This window comes from Gnatocerus cornutus, chromosome 4 (genome assembly GCF_029298725.1).
Source record: "Gnatocerus cornutus isolate USDA-ARS CGAHR chromosome 4, icGnaCorn1.1, whole genome shotgun sequence".
Taxonomy (NCBI): Eukaryota; Metazoa; Arthropoda; class Insecta; order Coleoptera; family Tenebrionidae; genus Gnatocerus; species Gnatocerus cornutus.
The window spans coordinates 16,158,672-16,173,757 of NC_142236.1; the positions used below are offsets into that span (position 1 = coordinate 16,158,672).

Sequence of the window (15,086 nt, forward strand, 5' to 3'; positions counted from 1 at the left end):
CAAGAATGTTTGCAAATGTTTACCCAGATTATTACTATTGCAATAACGAGGCATCAAATAAAATAAATACGCACAGGCCTGCGATACAACAAAATATAAAAAGCTACCAGGTTTAAATAAGGTCGACCCGTTGTACTGACTTCCTTCTATAACTTCTAAAGGCACGTCCCCATCACTGGCAGTTAATTGTTGCTTACAAATGGTACAATTTCTTCCCCTTAACGCTTTTCTCCCAATATATCCTGCAAAGTAGGCGATCGTGGATCTGGCCACTCTGGTCTTTTTCGCGGAAAATCCTCCTTTTGGCAATGAAAAACTTGGTTTTAAATCGGACGCTGCATTTATATTGGTTTCTGAACTTGTAAAAAAGGACCTCAAATTATCCAAAGCTCCGGTTGTCCGATCTGCTTCGCAATTTGATGCGGGAGAATGATGCGCCATAAAATTGTTTACTACCAACGCCTTGAAGGAATTAATGAAATGAGCTGCATCAGGCGCCGTTTCTCTTCGACCATGGCTTCTTATCGCGGAAAAAAAATTTTCCAGGCAGTCCTGATTGAAGGCTCTTGGAAGGAAGTACTTCATTTTTGAACATAGTATGTACTTCAATTCTATGAAACCATTTAGAGTTGAGCACAAATTTATTACAGAAGGGACTTTGATAAACTTCCGCTTTTCTTGATCATAAAACTTGAAGTTTTTTAAAAAGCGACAGGCATCCCTCCAAAAATCCTCGTGCTGCGAATAAGTTGTAACACATCCCTTTAGAGGTTTCCCAGTAGGAGCTAGTTTTGTGTTGCCATTAAGGCTATCAAAAAGGGTGTCCAAAAACAAAATTAACTCTCCCGTATCGGCAGCCTCTGGTGGTAAATTATATTCCCCTCTGGTGTCTACAATGAATACAAGTTAACAATAAATTATCACATCATTAAACCTTACCTCTAAACGATATTCGTTTTAGAAGAGAACCCACCTTATGGCTGAAAACTTGTGCCATAATTGAAACCTTCATTTTGTTCATTTTATTTGGGTAGATATGCCCATCGGTTAATTTTGGACACAATCGAGTATCGTCTAGTTTATCTAAAAGGTATAGCTGTTCGATGTGGCTCCATTTTCCGACCTTCTGGGTATTTTGGCTTTCAAAATAAATATTTTTGTTCAAAAAATTATTTCGAATTCCTTTAAATAAATGAGGCACATCATATAGTGCAACAATTTCCTTATCGTGCACCGTAAAGCTCAAAAAATTGTTGTCCTGCTTATTTGATTCACGAACCAAGCTGTTGATTGCCGCTTGGTTGGCACTCCGTTGATCGCAAATTGTGCAAAGGATTTCTAATCCAACCTTCTGACATTCTGTAATCAATTTTTTTATCAGCTTTTTTAATGGCAGTGACTTTATTGGGCCAGCGCTAAATGTAAATGCAAGGGCCTGTTTCCATTGTCGGTTCAAACCCTTTAGCATGAAAACATTCACTGAACTTGCTATCCGTGGAACCCTGTTTTCACCATTATCTTCAATGCCCACAACTAGGTCTTGCTGGCAATTGTATTGCAATAATGAGGACAGTGACATTTCATCAAAAACAAGAGCGCAAAATCGGTCATTTTTGTTTTTGAGTTTTTTAACCGCTACCTCAAGGCTATGAAATATTGAATTGTTTATTCCGGGACTAAATGGCACTTTACTTAATAGGCTACTTAGTGTTCGTGGCGACGGCATGGCAAAAATTTTTGAAATCAGTTTATAGCATTTTCCACTGCTTTTTAATAGAGAAAGTGCCAGAAGTTTTTCATTAAGCGTGAATCTTCGGCCACGAGGATTTATGCGCTGTGTTCGAATCTGCTGCATAATAAACATCTGAGTGGCTTCATTTACAGGGTGTAAATAATTGGCCAAACTTGGGTTTTTAAGGGCTCTTTCAGCTTGAACCAAACGTTTTTTCATATTTTTGACATTCTGGTTTGCCTTTGCCGTTCTTTTTGCCCATTCTCCAAAAGACTTGTAAAACTTTTTGCAGCGGGGAGTCAAGTCCATTGCTCTGGTAACACCCACAGAATACAGAATTCCTCTTCTTTTTTGGGGACCTACAAAATCAATAGTGTTGTAAATACTGTTCTATACTCATATATTTTCCTGGATATCTGTAAGTAATCGATGACTGATTTCATTTTAACGTAAGGACTGTCCTATTAGCTGTTGTCTTTCTCCGCCTAGATTGCTCTATCATAATTAGTTACTGATAAGGTCAGGCTTTGATCGCGCTCTGATGAGCCCAGGACCGAATATTTTTAATATTTTGTCCGAACTCTATTCATCACGTTTATACAAGTGGAACAACAATATTAAGGTAAAAAAGTGTTTTCTTAAGAAATATGTCAAAATATAATAGAGTGTCTGTATTTAACTAACATACAGTAACGCTGATTTGGCATTTATAACTACTCAAAAATTTTTATTTTTATTTACGAAATCTACGTATTCACTTAAAAAAATATTGCTAAATTATATTTATTTTTACAATAAGTACGATCAACTAGACTAGACTAGTCGAAATCAGATTTTACACTATGCATAGCATTCGTCAATCTCAACAACACTGTTTATTTTTTAAAGAAACGGCGCAAACATAACACATACCGGCCAAATTCCCAAAATTAGAATAAATAAAATACAATGGCCGTCTAGTACGGAGCGTACTCTGTTCACACATTTTTAAAATTTATGAAAAGAATCAGGTAATAAAAATAAATTTGTAAGTTCTGTGTGCATCTATATCCTATTTTTAGGTAATTTTCTTTGAAATGATTCAAATTATGAATATACTTTTAAAGAATAATTTTTGACCTTAAGGTTTGTACTGCTCAAAATTCGGTCTTTAAAGTTTAGACAAAATCCTAGAAAAACAAAATCTTCCAGAAAAAAAATACTTTACCGATTTCACGAATGGCTGAATTACTTGCTTCAAAATTTAACAAATTCATTCCAGATGTTGAAGGCTGCGGTTCAGATGCAATAACATCGATAGATTTATTATACTCTAAAAGCTTTGAAATTAGTTACTCACAAAAGTTGAAACACCCCTACCTTCAAAAGGTGATTGAGTAGTTAAACTACATGTTGGGCTTAATGTTGATGTTGGGCTCACTTGGATAGTGATAGGAACTACAATTCAAAGATTATAAATCGTTGTTTGAATAATAATTGTCTTTGTTCTTTACCTGGCAAAAATAGTGTTGGCACAGCATCTTTCCGGAGACCACGTTTTGTACCCGGAACAAGATACTCTTCACTAAAATGTTTATTGCAAACAAAGTAAGAGCGGTAAATCTCTTCCGAGGTAAGGTTTCCTAAATCTAAATTTCGCACTGCAGCCACCCATTTCTTCAAAAACTTGGCATCTTTTGGGAACCGATGCCTTTTTTGAATTCTATCAGTACATCCCGGAACACAACATTTATTTTTATAAATCACACTTTTTGTCTCGTCCATACTGCTGATAATATACGAAATTATCTGAAAACCATTACAAATTGTTGTATGAACGTTGCATCAACGGTGATTGCATTTATTTCAGTGAAACTTACCACAACTAGAAACAAGATTGTGAATAGTTCTGAAAAGAACTTATTTTTGGACAAAGCAGACTCAAACACTTGAGTAAAACCAGAAAATTTCGCGCTAAACAAGTTAAAAAAACTGTTTTACAAAATGCGCATGACAAATTATTGACATGCGCGTCGCTTGTGTCTAAATCGACAAAACAGGTTGCTATTGTTATCAACATTTCGCTGGTTTTTGGCTGAAGCGCCATCAAACGGATGTAGGGGAAACGTTTATCCATGTTTCAAACCAATAAAACCTTATGCCAAGGTCACTATACCTATACTTTCGGGTCTAAACGTGCGTGGTTTGTGTATACTATGTTGTTAATTTTTAATAAAATTTTTATTTATTCTACGCATTTGGTCCTAGAATTTTAAACAAGATTCTTACGTTATGTTAAGAAAAACTAATGTGACACACTTTATCAGGTCTCTTGAGTTTCAAATTATCAAGAGTCGACTGTTTTCTGTTATCTGTTTTAGGATAAATTCAACAAACAAGGCCACTCGTACTGCAAACTGCTAGTTCGTATAGTGCCGTGCTTGGTTCTACAGTAATGATCTCAGAAAGTAAATTATTTAAATTTACTTTAAGTTTGGTCAGTTGGTGATAAAATGGCACAAGAAAGCGACAAAGTGGAAACCGCTAGAATTTCTAACAGTGACAAACTTCAAGAAAATCTGTCTTTATTTTATTTTAGTAAACGATTTTCCGATGTTAAGATCGTCGTTGGTGAAAGTAAAATTTGCGCACACAAAGTACTCCTCATTTATTTTGAATACCGCATTTCAAGGTCATAATTTGTGACAGTTGTGGAGCTTTACGACAAATTTAAGAGGATTTATGTATTGAAAACAATCACGAACAGGTCTTTGGGTGTTCCAGTACTCGTTTATGTTCAATTCAATGGATAAATCTTCTCAAATTTGCCGTAGAGCTCCACAATTTTCACAAATTATGACCTTGAAATGCGGTATTCAAAATAAATGAGGAGTAAGTAAAGTTTAAAGTATAGTACCGTGCGTTCTAGAAAAGGCTTAAACGGTACAGCCGGGGACATAAAATCTTAGACGTCAATGTCATCTAATTGTCACATGGTGTAAAACCCCACTTAAAATTTGTAACCATACTTTTTGTAAATTTTGACAGTTTTAGTTTTTTTATTTTAAAACGGTTAGAATTTTCGGTCATTCCAATATTGTAAGGACCTGACTAGATCATACTCTGTATACTAAAGAGACTACTATTCTCATTTGATGGGCTTTAAATACTTCAGTCAATTGACAACTTGTCAATACTTTGATGTTTTAAACGTCAGTAGGTTGGTATTGGTCGTAGTTAAATACTTTAAAGTCAAAAAACCACCAACACCGCACGAGAGGAGACTAGGACTTTACAACCGGCAACATCGTCGATAGTGACTTTTTGGTGATAAAATGAAATAGGTTAGCTGCCTAATTGACAATATGATTACACAAAACGGCCTTTCAGGCTGTGCCGAGTCTTTTCACTATTTAATCCTTTGATTTGCAATCCAACAAGGTGTAAAAGAAACGTTTTTAACGGAAACACTGCGTAATTTTCAGAAATGTCAAAAATTTGACAATTATTTTCTCACCAAAAATTTCCCTAGGCAACGTTGCCGGTTGTAATGCAGGGGAAGATTGCGGTGTTGGTGTTTTTTTTTTAAAAAAACGGACTTTACCTACGAATTGAAACCAAAGTTAGTCAACTAAAATTTCACTGTCTTTGATTTTTTTTCAACGCGATTGTATACTCTTGGTCACAGAATTTTAGATGTCAACCGTCAAATGTGAAACGACTTTTTTATTCTCCATGAACAGCCAACTTTAAAGTTTTAAATCATTAATCATAAGGACATTAAAGCATGATTCACATTAGATGTTCTGGACATAACGTAAAACTCTATGACAAAAAGTGTAATTTCTAAAATTACTGCCTAAATCGGTAAATTCTCTGCAGGAAAAATGATATGCTGGTGTTTTTGAAATACACTACCAATAATTAAATAGGGTCTTTGGCAGCCCTAAGGAATCGAATTGAGTATTTTTTTGTAACGATATAAAAAAATACCTTTTTCCACTTACTTGGAACATCACTGATGAAAATATCCACCTAAAACAATAAACCTTCGATAGTTGCTAAGCTATCAAGATTATATTCTTTAATCCAGTAGCGAACTGGAAATTTTGATCAAATATTCGATTAATTTTATCTCGAAAACGAAAATACTGAATATACTAAATACACTACTATTAATTGGTGAAGACAAGTAGAATTAATTGTCAAAAAATGCTAATAAAAGTAAAACACCCTGTATAATTTAATTCATTTGAGAGATGAAATACTTTTAATTGGGAATGATGATGCGTATTTTAGGTCATCCTTGCCACTTGTTCATCCTACTTCAACTCTTTGCTAACTGATGGCGATGTAAGTACCAAGTTCTTTAATTTATTATTGTAAAAATTGTTAAATTCTGCATTTTACAGACAGAAATTGTTTTGGACGTACCGTTGCGACCTTTTGAAGAAATTTTAAAGTACATCTATTTGGGTACATTCAAAGTCAATTATACTCAAATTTCTGACATCGTCTCTTTCAGGAACGGTATCCGTACCTTCAAACCAAAATGAAATACTTGATATTTTAAATCTCGCTTATAAATTCTCGTTGGGCTCACTGGTGACGTTTATGACTGCAGAAGTCGCTTCTTTTTTAACCCCTCTAACCGTTTGTCACCTTTTAAACACAGCAATTTTGGGCGAACTCGAAGAATTGAAGAAAAAATGTTTGAAATTCATCGATCAGAACATTGAAGAGATTCGTAAAAATGACACTCCACTAATTTTGTCTCAGGTAAAGTACCACTGTCTTACGAAACTCAGTTTGAACTAATTTTTGAAGGCGTCAATGATCAACTTGCTAGAACGTAATGATTTTCCTTTACCTGAAATTGATGTTTTCACACTGGTAGAAAAGTGGTGCAAAGTCAACGCAGACAACGACGATTTGGTTAAGAATTGCGTGAGATTGACATGTCTTTCAGACAATGAAATTATAGAAACTGTTTTTCCTTCAAATCTAATAGAGGCGACGAAGTTGCTTAGTGCACTTTCTGATATTAAAAAGGGGAACTTAACCACCGACCAAGAAAGAAATGTTACTGGTAATAACTGTTAGTTAAATTAGTGTATATAAAAAACTGTTTCTAGGACGTCGATCTTCATCACTGACCACCAAAGTCACTTCAAGTTTTCGAGAAGTTTTAAAGAGTTTAGGTCTATCAGAAGAAACCCTTGTGGAACATAACGCTTCCGGTATTACTGCCGAAATTAAATCAGCCATAAGGATGGAGAATGTGTGTTCAACTCTAAACGCAGCAAATTCTTGCGATTTGGTCAATTTACAAGGGGTTTGTCACGAGTTTATCGATAGAAATTTCCAAAAACTGTTCAAAAATGGTCATTTTCTGCAATTAACGAAAGTAAGAACTGCCCAGTTTGAACTGTAAGTATACTGAATTGAAGTTTTAGGAATCTCTCATAAATTTCTTGAGATGTGACTCTTGCATTTTACCCGATTCAGAACAATTTAAAATCGTCGATAAATGGTGCAAAAACAACAATAACTTCGATGAAACAGTAATTGAGTGTATTCAATTCTCTTTAATGACGGTACCCGAAATAATCTCCATCGTTTGGCCTTCTAACTTGCTGAAGAGTGAAAAACTATTGCAATTCATTGCAGAGATTGTTGGAGTAAAACCGAAGATTTCGGACGACAGAGTTGTCTCCGGTGAGTGAAAGTTCAATTAACTTCAATAAAAAGAAAATTTGTTTTAAGTTCTGGAGGAAAATGTCGCGTCTTTAAACCATGGAGCGCAAGTTACTTCTGGGTGCAATTCTGATAAGTTATTAACTGTGACAAATGTTGAAGATTATTGTTGCTATCATGCAATTAATGGCAATTCTAATATCATTGTTAAGCTTCATCGTCCTTTTTATTTAAATCATATCAAGATGATACTCTTTAACAGAAATAAAAGGTAAAAATGTCGATCAGACGTGAAAATTAAGATTCTAATCATTCTGTAATTGTAGTTATTATTCTTACTTCATTGAAGTTTCTCGGTATGGCAAAAAATGGCTCAAAATTATCGATTACAGTAAATATAGATGTAACTCCGTTCAGGACTTGTGTTTTGATAAACAAATTGTTCGTTTTATCAAAATTGTTGGAACGTTTTGCTCCGAAGGAAATGTGAGTACTTATGAAGTGTTACCAGAGTATATTTTATTATTTTTTAGAATTTAGAACTGGCGCATTTAGAAGCATTTATGAAAACAAATATTCCGGTTCAAATAAATGGGATAATTCGACCAGAACACAACGTTGCAACATTAGAAAACGGAACCGTCTGCATTAAAGGGTGAGTGTTTACATAAAAGGGATGCGCTTTTCACGATCAATCAAACAGGAATTTTCCCGAAAATCTACTAAACGGGAATCCACGAATGATGACTTGGCACCGAATTGGATCAGAATGCATTATGATACAATTAGGTATGCCTATTTTTAAGTATTTTTAACTATTCAAAAAACCACATTTCTTCTTTTTAGCTCAACCGTATATAATTTCTTGCATTAGGTTATTGCTTGGTTGGCACGGCTACCAGTACCGTGTAGAAACATCGATAGATAAAACAAACTGGCAGATTGCAATTAATAAAATAAACGCTTTTTACAAAAATTGGCAAGTTGATGAATTCTGCGGGAGACCTGCAGTTTTTGTACGTATTGTTGGTATATCCTGTAAAGATGTGGTAAGTACGCAACCATACATTAAACTTTGACTTTGGTAGTTTTTTTCAGCCACAACTTTGGTGTTACCATTTCGAATGCAGTTCTAGATAGAAAATACATACAAAGTGTTTATAAATGTTTCTAGCATCAAGGGTGGCTATGAAATGTCAAAGAAATTTGCCGCTGATTACAAATGTGAGTTTCGATTTGTTAACTTGACATTTGCAGTTAACCTCAAACATGGAGCAAAGTAAGTTTTGAGAAATAAACTGTTCTAGTTGTGGTTTAAAACCTGAAAATCAAAAACTTGGACACAAAACTGTAACTGAAACGTCATTGATGTAAATAACATGGAGTGCGGGCACTACCGCCTGTAAAGTATGCAACCTCTCACTCTGGAGGATCAACAAACCGTGTGGGTCCATTTGTTTATATGCCGTATTTAATTATTTTTGACTGTGTTTTTACTATAGTTGGGTTCAACTCTTTTAATATGGATTATATATACTGCCATTGAGTAGAAATTGTTTATTTTAGGACACTTTTGGCGTTATTAGTGGCCCAAAAACGCCAACGAATGACGACTTTCCAAATTTGATATTTTAAAAGTCGCAAAAAAAGTTACAGGCGTTTGTCGCTTGACGATAAAAATTAAAATAAAATTAAAATATCTGCAGATTAGACAAAAAAATAATACAGTGCTTTGTACTTTAAATGAATAAATAAATAAATGAATTGTCTACGAGTTTTTGAATAAAGTGAACTTTTCCTTGGTGTTGGACATCTTCGATTTTTAAGAAATGTTGCTCAGAATACATTTCTTGCAAAATTTCAACTTAAAATTCTTATTTCGATTTTTTTTAAAGAATTTATGGCTCATTGTGGTTGGCCAATTGTTATTATACAATGTATTACTGCTTAAAAGAATTGTATGTGATAAAATAAAAATTGGAAATTTTTCGTTTAAAAACTCCTCATTTGGTATAAATGAATTTAAAATTCGATTCTAAGCAACTTCTTTTAGAATAATACCTAACTTTTAGAGATACTCCTAACGTAAAGTAAATTAGAAGAAAATTGCCTTTATTCAAAAAAATCTTAATAGTTTAAATTTGCCAGATCTGCTGTATTTAGTATCGTCATGGATTTTGAAAAGTTGCATATAAATATCCCTAAAAAAGAAATTTACGGTTTTATCAAAATTTAACAAAATATGCCAAAAATTAATACAGCTTAATAGCAGTTTGTATTCTGGCTGAAATTAAACATTTATTGTTTACTGATCAAAATTATCATTAAGGCAATACATTTTAAGTCGTAACAACCCAATTACAATACAAAAAATAATTAAATACTGTGTCTAAACAACTATTTCAGTAGTATTTAAATGGACCGGCAGGGTTTGTTGATCCTCCAGAGTGGGAGGTTGCATGCTTTACAGGCGGTAGTGCCCGCACTCCATTATAAATAATTTTCAAGACAGTCATATTCACTATAAAAACAATACGGCAAATAAGTGTACGACAGGAATTCCAGAGCCACCCTTGATGCTAGAAACATTTATAAACACCTTGTACTTACAATAACTACATGATTGAATGAAATTTGTACAGATATTGGCTTCATATTGAAGGCATTTTGCACATGACCTTTATTTTTACAAAAAAAAATATATTTTGTTAATTGAGATTTTTATAAATAGTAGCATAAACGGCAACATGAGCTATCTCAGTTTTTCTCAAATAAATCGTGCATTAATGGTACAGTGGATCAAAAAAATCTATAATTGTAGAATCAATTTATATTTAATTGTCAATTTTTTTGAAACATTTTTAGTATAGTCAAGCATTAAAAAATCTGTCGAAATCCAAAAGAATCGAGAAACATGAAAGCCCTATAAAAATTTTTGGGAATAAGAATCTAATACAGGGTGTTAGGTAACGTTACGGCCATAGAAAAAGGAGTGATGGAGGCAGCCGTGAAAAGTAATGTTTCGAAGTTTTTTTCTGGTTTTCTTGAACCGTTTAAGAGCTGGAAGGCTTTGAATGTGACCAATCAGGGAACAATTTGCATAAGGTTACAAAAATTTGAATCAGAGTTACTGAAGGAAATTTTTTGTTTGATGTCAAATTGACAGTTCTTATTTTTTATCAGTGGCGTATTTTCACAAATCAAGTTCGTCAAAACGAACTTGTGTTGAGTTGAGGAAACATTGTTGCGTCGTTTACAATTATGTGTTCAACAAGATGGTGGCCATTTTGAACATCTATTGTAGTGTTCCTTTATTGTCTGTTTTTTGAATAAAATTGCGTTATTGTTTTTCCCTTTTATTGACGCTACTGATTTAAAGCTTGAAATGTGACGGGAAAGTGACTTGAAAATCTTCAAAATGCTGAAATTAAGTAATTTACAGGATGTTCTATTAAAAATATTGTATTTTATGTTGTGCCAAAATACGTTGTATGACAATTGTTTAAAATTTTATCAGAAAATTGGTACTTTGATCGTTTGAATCGGCTACGCCTCGTATGTAAAATCAACAATGTTTGTTGACTTCACAATTTAAATTAACAACTTGTTTTAAGCTTCCTATGCTAATACGCTTTGTAGTCCTGCCTTATTCTGAACTCAATTCCCAATCTTTGATTGTTATAAAACACGTAAAACTTTGAAGTTTTCAAAGCATTTCATACGATTTCTTGCGTCGGAAAACTCTAAAGGATGAATTTCCTATTAATACAGGGTGATTTTAAAAAACGGCAGGCGTTGTAGAATTTTTATTTATGAACCCATTTCAAAAATGAAAAAAAAAATTCAATGGTTTTTGGTTTACTATATGTATACTGATAATTTTAGAATTTTTCTACATGTCTTAGAATCTTTTGGACGATATTCCACTTTCTTATTTTAAATTGGCACCCATATTTTTTTTGCATAATTTGGAAGATATTAATTTTCTTGATTCAGAAATATGTAATATGTTCCACATTTACAAAAAAATATTTTTAAAAAAATTATTAAAATTGAGGTACTATTGGCGACACCGAAATGTGAACGACTTTTTCGTTTTATATATCTCGTAATTTCCATAATGTAAATCAGGCTTTGAGAACTGTCGTCCTTTTTGATTTTTCTATAAACATTTTATACAGGTGTTTATAAATGTTTCTAGCATCAAGGGTGGCTCTGTAATTCCTGCCGTGCACTATTTTGCCGCTTTGTTTTCATAGTGAATATAACTATCTTGAAAATTATTTATAATGTAACTTACATTCATGATGTTTCAGTTACACTTTTGTGTCCAAGTTTTTGATTTTCTGGTTTTAAATCACAACAAGAACAGTTTATTTCTCAAAATTAACTTTGCTTCAAGTTTGAGGTTAACTGAAAATGTCAGTTGAAAAATTGAAACCAACACATTTGTAATGAGCGGCAAATTTCTTTGACATTTGATAGCCATCCATGATGCTAGAAACATTTATAAACACCTTGTATTAATTATTTATACAACTCTTACTAATCAGCAGCCACTGCTCTTATCGACCGGTTTTCTTGAAATTTTGCAATGGCCCTTGGTTTTTCGACTATACAGTTTAATGTATAGCCGATTTTCAAGAAAACTTTTTCTAGTATGAAAAAAATTAAAAGAAAATGTAGAGCATACCTGAAAAAACAAAAATTTCCGAAAATTTTTATCAATGGAATTTTAAAAATGAAAAAATTGAGACGAAGATTTATAGCAGGGTTGAAAAAAACTAAATTTGAATATCACAGTGATAAAATTATAATGAAGATAAAATTGTCCAAGAAGCACAGCTTGGAGGTCGAATTAGATCTAAGAAAAATGAGAGTAAAATTCATCAAAAAGAAGCAGCAAAGATTCCGTTTTAGCAAGAAAACGAGTTTTTCGTTGAGTTTTAAAGTCGTGTCGCGGTTTTGGAATAAAACATTTTAATTGACATGGTCGAAAAACTGAAGTTTAAAGGAATATGCATTTTTTACGAGTTGGTTACACTGTTAAAGGTACCCCCACGACGGCAAATTCCGCTTCCACTTATTTAAATTTAGAAAAATATTTATTCCCAAATCAAATATGGCGCCTTGCTAACCCACCAATGAAACTAAAGCGTCTGTGCAAACGTCAGCTGTCATTGTCAACTTGACAGCTTAACCTCAAATCTTTTCCCGTTTTGTGCCCCTAAAATGACCCGCCACGCGCGTAATTGCACCGCCGGCGCCGTCTACACCTACCATGAGAAGAAAAAAGACGCCCAAGCCTCCGGTTACGGCACGAACTCCCAGCGCCTGGGTAAAGACTCAATCAAAGACTTCGACTGTTGTTGCCTGTCTCTGCAGCCCTGTCGCGACCCCGTCATCACCAAAGACGGGTACCTCTACGACAAGCAAGTAATTCTTGAGTACATCATAGCTAAAAAGAACGAAAACAGCCGCAAACTCAAAGAATACGAGCGTCTAAAGAAGAAAGAAGACGATTTGAATCTCGACAAGGCCGCGGCTGAGACCAGCAGAAAAGTCAGCGAGTTCGTGAAAGGTGAAAACAGCATCGTCAGTAAACCCAAACAGGCGCAGCCTCAGGCGTCGACGTCGTCGATTTCCAACATGGCCGTTGGGAGAGATAAAGAACTGCCGAGTTTCTGGGTGCCGTCGATGACGCCACAGGCGGAGAAGGCGAAGCTGCAGAAACCGGATAATATCATTCCGTGTCCCATGTCCGGGAAGCCTCTGAAAGTAAAGGATCTCATTGATGTTAAGTTCACGGCGGTGAAAGACACGAATGATAAGAAGAGTTTGATTACGAAAGAGAGCAGATATATGTGTGCTGTCACGCACGATATTTTGAGTAATTCTGTTCCTTGTGCGGTGCTCAAACCCACCGGTGATGTTGTCACGTTGGAGTGCGTGGAGAAAATTATTAAAAAAGATTGGCTGCATCCTCTGACGGGGCAGAAACTGCAAGAAAAAGATGTTATTGTCATGGAGAGAGGGGGCACTGGATATGCACAGACTAATGTGGAGCTGGAGGCCAAGCAGGAGAGGCCGGCCCTGCAAGCTTAAATTTAAAATGTCATGTATTGTAATTTAATTGATTTTTTTTAAATAGACAACGTTTAAGTATTGTTTTACGTATCTTTCGGGGGAGTGAAAAAAGTGGAGGACGGGCCTGCTTTGTATCTGTTCGTTAATGAAACTCAAGTTGCTACAACTGAAAGTTGAAGGGTAAAACAAATTTAATAATCGAATTTGGGCAACCATGAATACAGCACATTCCATGCAACTGATTAAGGGTCTACGAGCCTGCCCGAAAATTTCGTGTTTGAAAAGTATGCAACTTTAACAACACCTTTGATTGACAGCTGCCAAAAGGGATTACCGAGGATTTGGTAATGAGGGAATCATAAACTTTATGGAAACGGTCGCTTGACCTGCAAATTTCCTAAGAAACCCAGCCGTTGGAACAATAAATTCGTGTTGGACCAAAGATGAGTTAAAAATATTAGGATTTGAGTTTCTCTGCGTTTTGAGTCCGTCAAATTTCTGGTTCTAGTAGGCAAAAATTTTACGGGCGTAATTTTTTTTTTAATTAATGAAAAATGTATGTATAAAATCCGCAAAATTGCAGTTCCCATAGTACGTAATGGAAGAAAGCTTTTTTAATTGAAAAATGTAATTTTCGTAAATGTGGTCGCCGGGGAAATTTTAAAATTACGTATTATTTTATTACTTTTATTTGAGAAAATCGCATTTAATTTTTTTTAACCAAACCTTTTACCTAACACATGAGGGCCTTTTTTACTCTGTTGTTTTCTGTGATTTAAAAATTAACTCTTCATAATAATACACCCCGCTAGTCAATAAAAATACTTCCCTAATTTATTTTTAACTATTTTAACATTTCAAATTATGATTTCTATATTTCTATATTGGTTAATATTTGGTTAATATTTTTTAAGCCAGAGCCACTCAGAAAAATCAAAATTGGCGTTTAATGTTATTATGCAAAAAACTATTTTTTTAAGAACCTGTATCCACTTGTGTCTTTACTTGTACGAATTTTACATAAAAATCCTCGTCTCTAATAAGCTAATCATTACTTGCTACTGGTGGATTTTATACGTTACCAATAAGACGTTTTGTTTTGAAAAATGTCGAAGCTAACACCATAATTTTCATTTCAAGAAAAGATTGTAAAACCCAAAACTTCAAATCATCCAAAAGCAATTAAAAATGTGTTTGGGAAAACTTATAAATAAATATCTTGAAAAAAATATTTAAATTCTTGCAATCTTTGGATACTTGTTTTTGACTGTCCTCGACTTGTAAATCAATGTACTTTTTTAAATTTCTAGAATTTTGTCGATTAAAGTTGGTCAATAGCTTTTATTAAACTTGCTGTTTATTACAGAGAGAGAGAGAGTGTTTATCGTTGATGGCCAATTTTTGTTCTTTAAATTAGATTATTATTTGCTTTTAATTATTTTTCCGGAAATCGTCATTGAAACAGCATTTCCTTGCGACATTAGGCGCAGGAAAATTGGATTTCCCTGTCTAGTACTGTAAAAACTACAAAAATGACGCAAAATAATTAGTTATTTAAACAAGAAAAATTTATTCAAAATTTCGTAAATTA

At 34.0% G+C, this 15,086-nt stretch overlaps 2 protein-coding genes across 3 annotated transcripts; both read left to right on the forward strand.

Moving 5' to 3' along the window:
* The first annotated feature begins 4,028 nt into the window (after window positions 1-4,028).
* LOC148176425 (BTB/POZ domain-containing protein 9-like) lies at window positions 4,029-9,177 on the forward strand. Of its 2 annotated transcripts, XR_015769941.1 has the most exons (14): window positions 4,029-4,368; window positions 6,011-6,064; window positions 6,124-6,187; window positions 6,237-6,490; window positions 6,539-6,800; window positions 6,847-7,118; window positions 7,168-7,429; window positions 7,478-7,679; window positions 7,735-7,894; window positions 7,942-8,063; window positions 8,112-8,197; window positions 8,255-8,457; window positions 8,507-8,632; window positions 8,716-9,177. XR_015769941.1 is itself a non-coding variant. In XM_088034158.1 (13 exons), exons 1-13 carry the CDS (start codon window positions 4,225-4,227, stop codon window positions 8,546-8,548), a joined length of 2,127 nt encoding a protein of 708 aa, XP_087890284.1. In that variant the 5' UTR covers window positions 4,029-4,224; the 3' UTR covers window positions 8,549-9,177. The 2 variants fall into 2 exon arrangements, 1 of the variants encoding a protein (XP_087890284.1); XM_088034158.1 differs by having other exon boundaries at window positions 8,507-9,177.
* A 3,380-nt stretch (window positions 9,178-12,557) lies between these two features.
* LOC148176426 (nitric oxide synthase-interacting protein homolog) lies at window positions 12,558-13,575 on the forward strand. Its single transcript, XM_088034088.1, has one exon. It carries the CDS (start codon window positions 12,641-12,643, stop codon window positions 13,511-13,513), a length of 873 nt encoding a protein of 290 aa, XP_087890214.1. The 5' UTR covers window positions 12,558-12,640; the 3' UTR covers window positions 13,514-13,575.
* The last annotated feature ends 1,511 nt before the right edge of the window (window positions 13,576-15,086 follow it).

Bases quoted from the DNA above. Each gene is read 5' to 3' on its own strand.
- LOC148176426 (XM_088034088.1), top strand. From the start codon at position 12,641: ATGACCCGCCACGCGCGTAATTGCACCGCCGGCGCCGTCTACACCTAC.
- LOC148176425 (XM_088034158.1), top strand. From the start codon at position 4,225: ATGGCACAAGAAAGCGACAAAGTGGAAACCGCTAGAATTTCTAACAGT. The intron at 7,119-7,167 runs GTAAGAACTGCC...TTGAAGTTTTAG, and splicing joins ATTTTCTGCAATTAACGAAA to GAATCTCTCATAAATTTCTT. The intron at 8,064-8,111 runs GTGAGTGTTTAC...TCAATCAAACAG, and splicing joins GGAACCGTCTGCATTAAAGG to GAATTTTCCCGAAAATCTAC.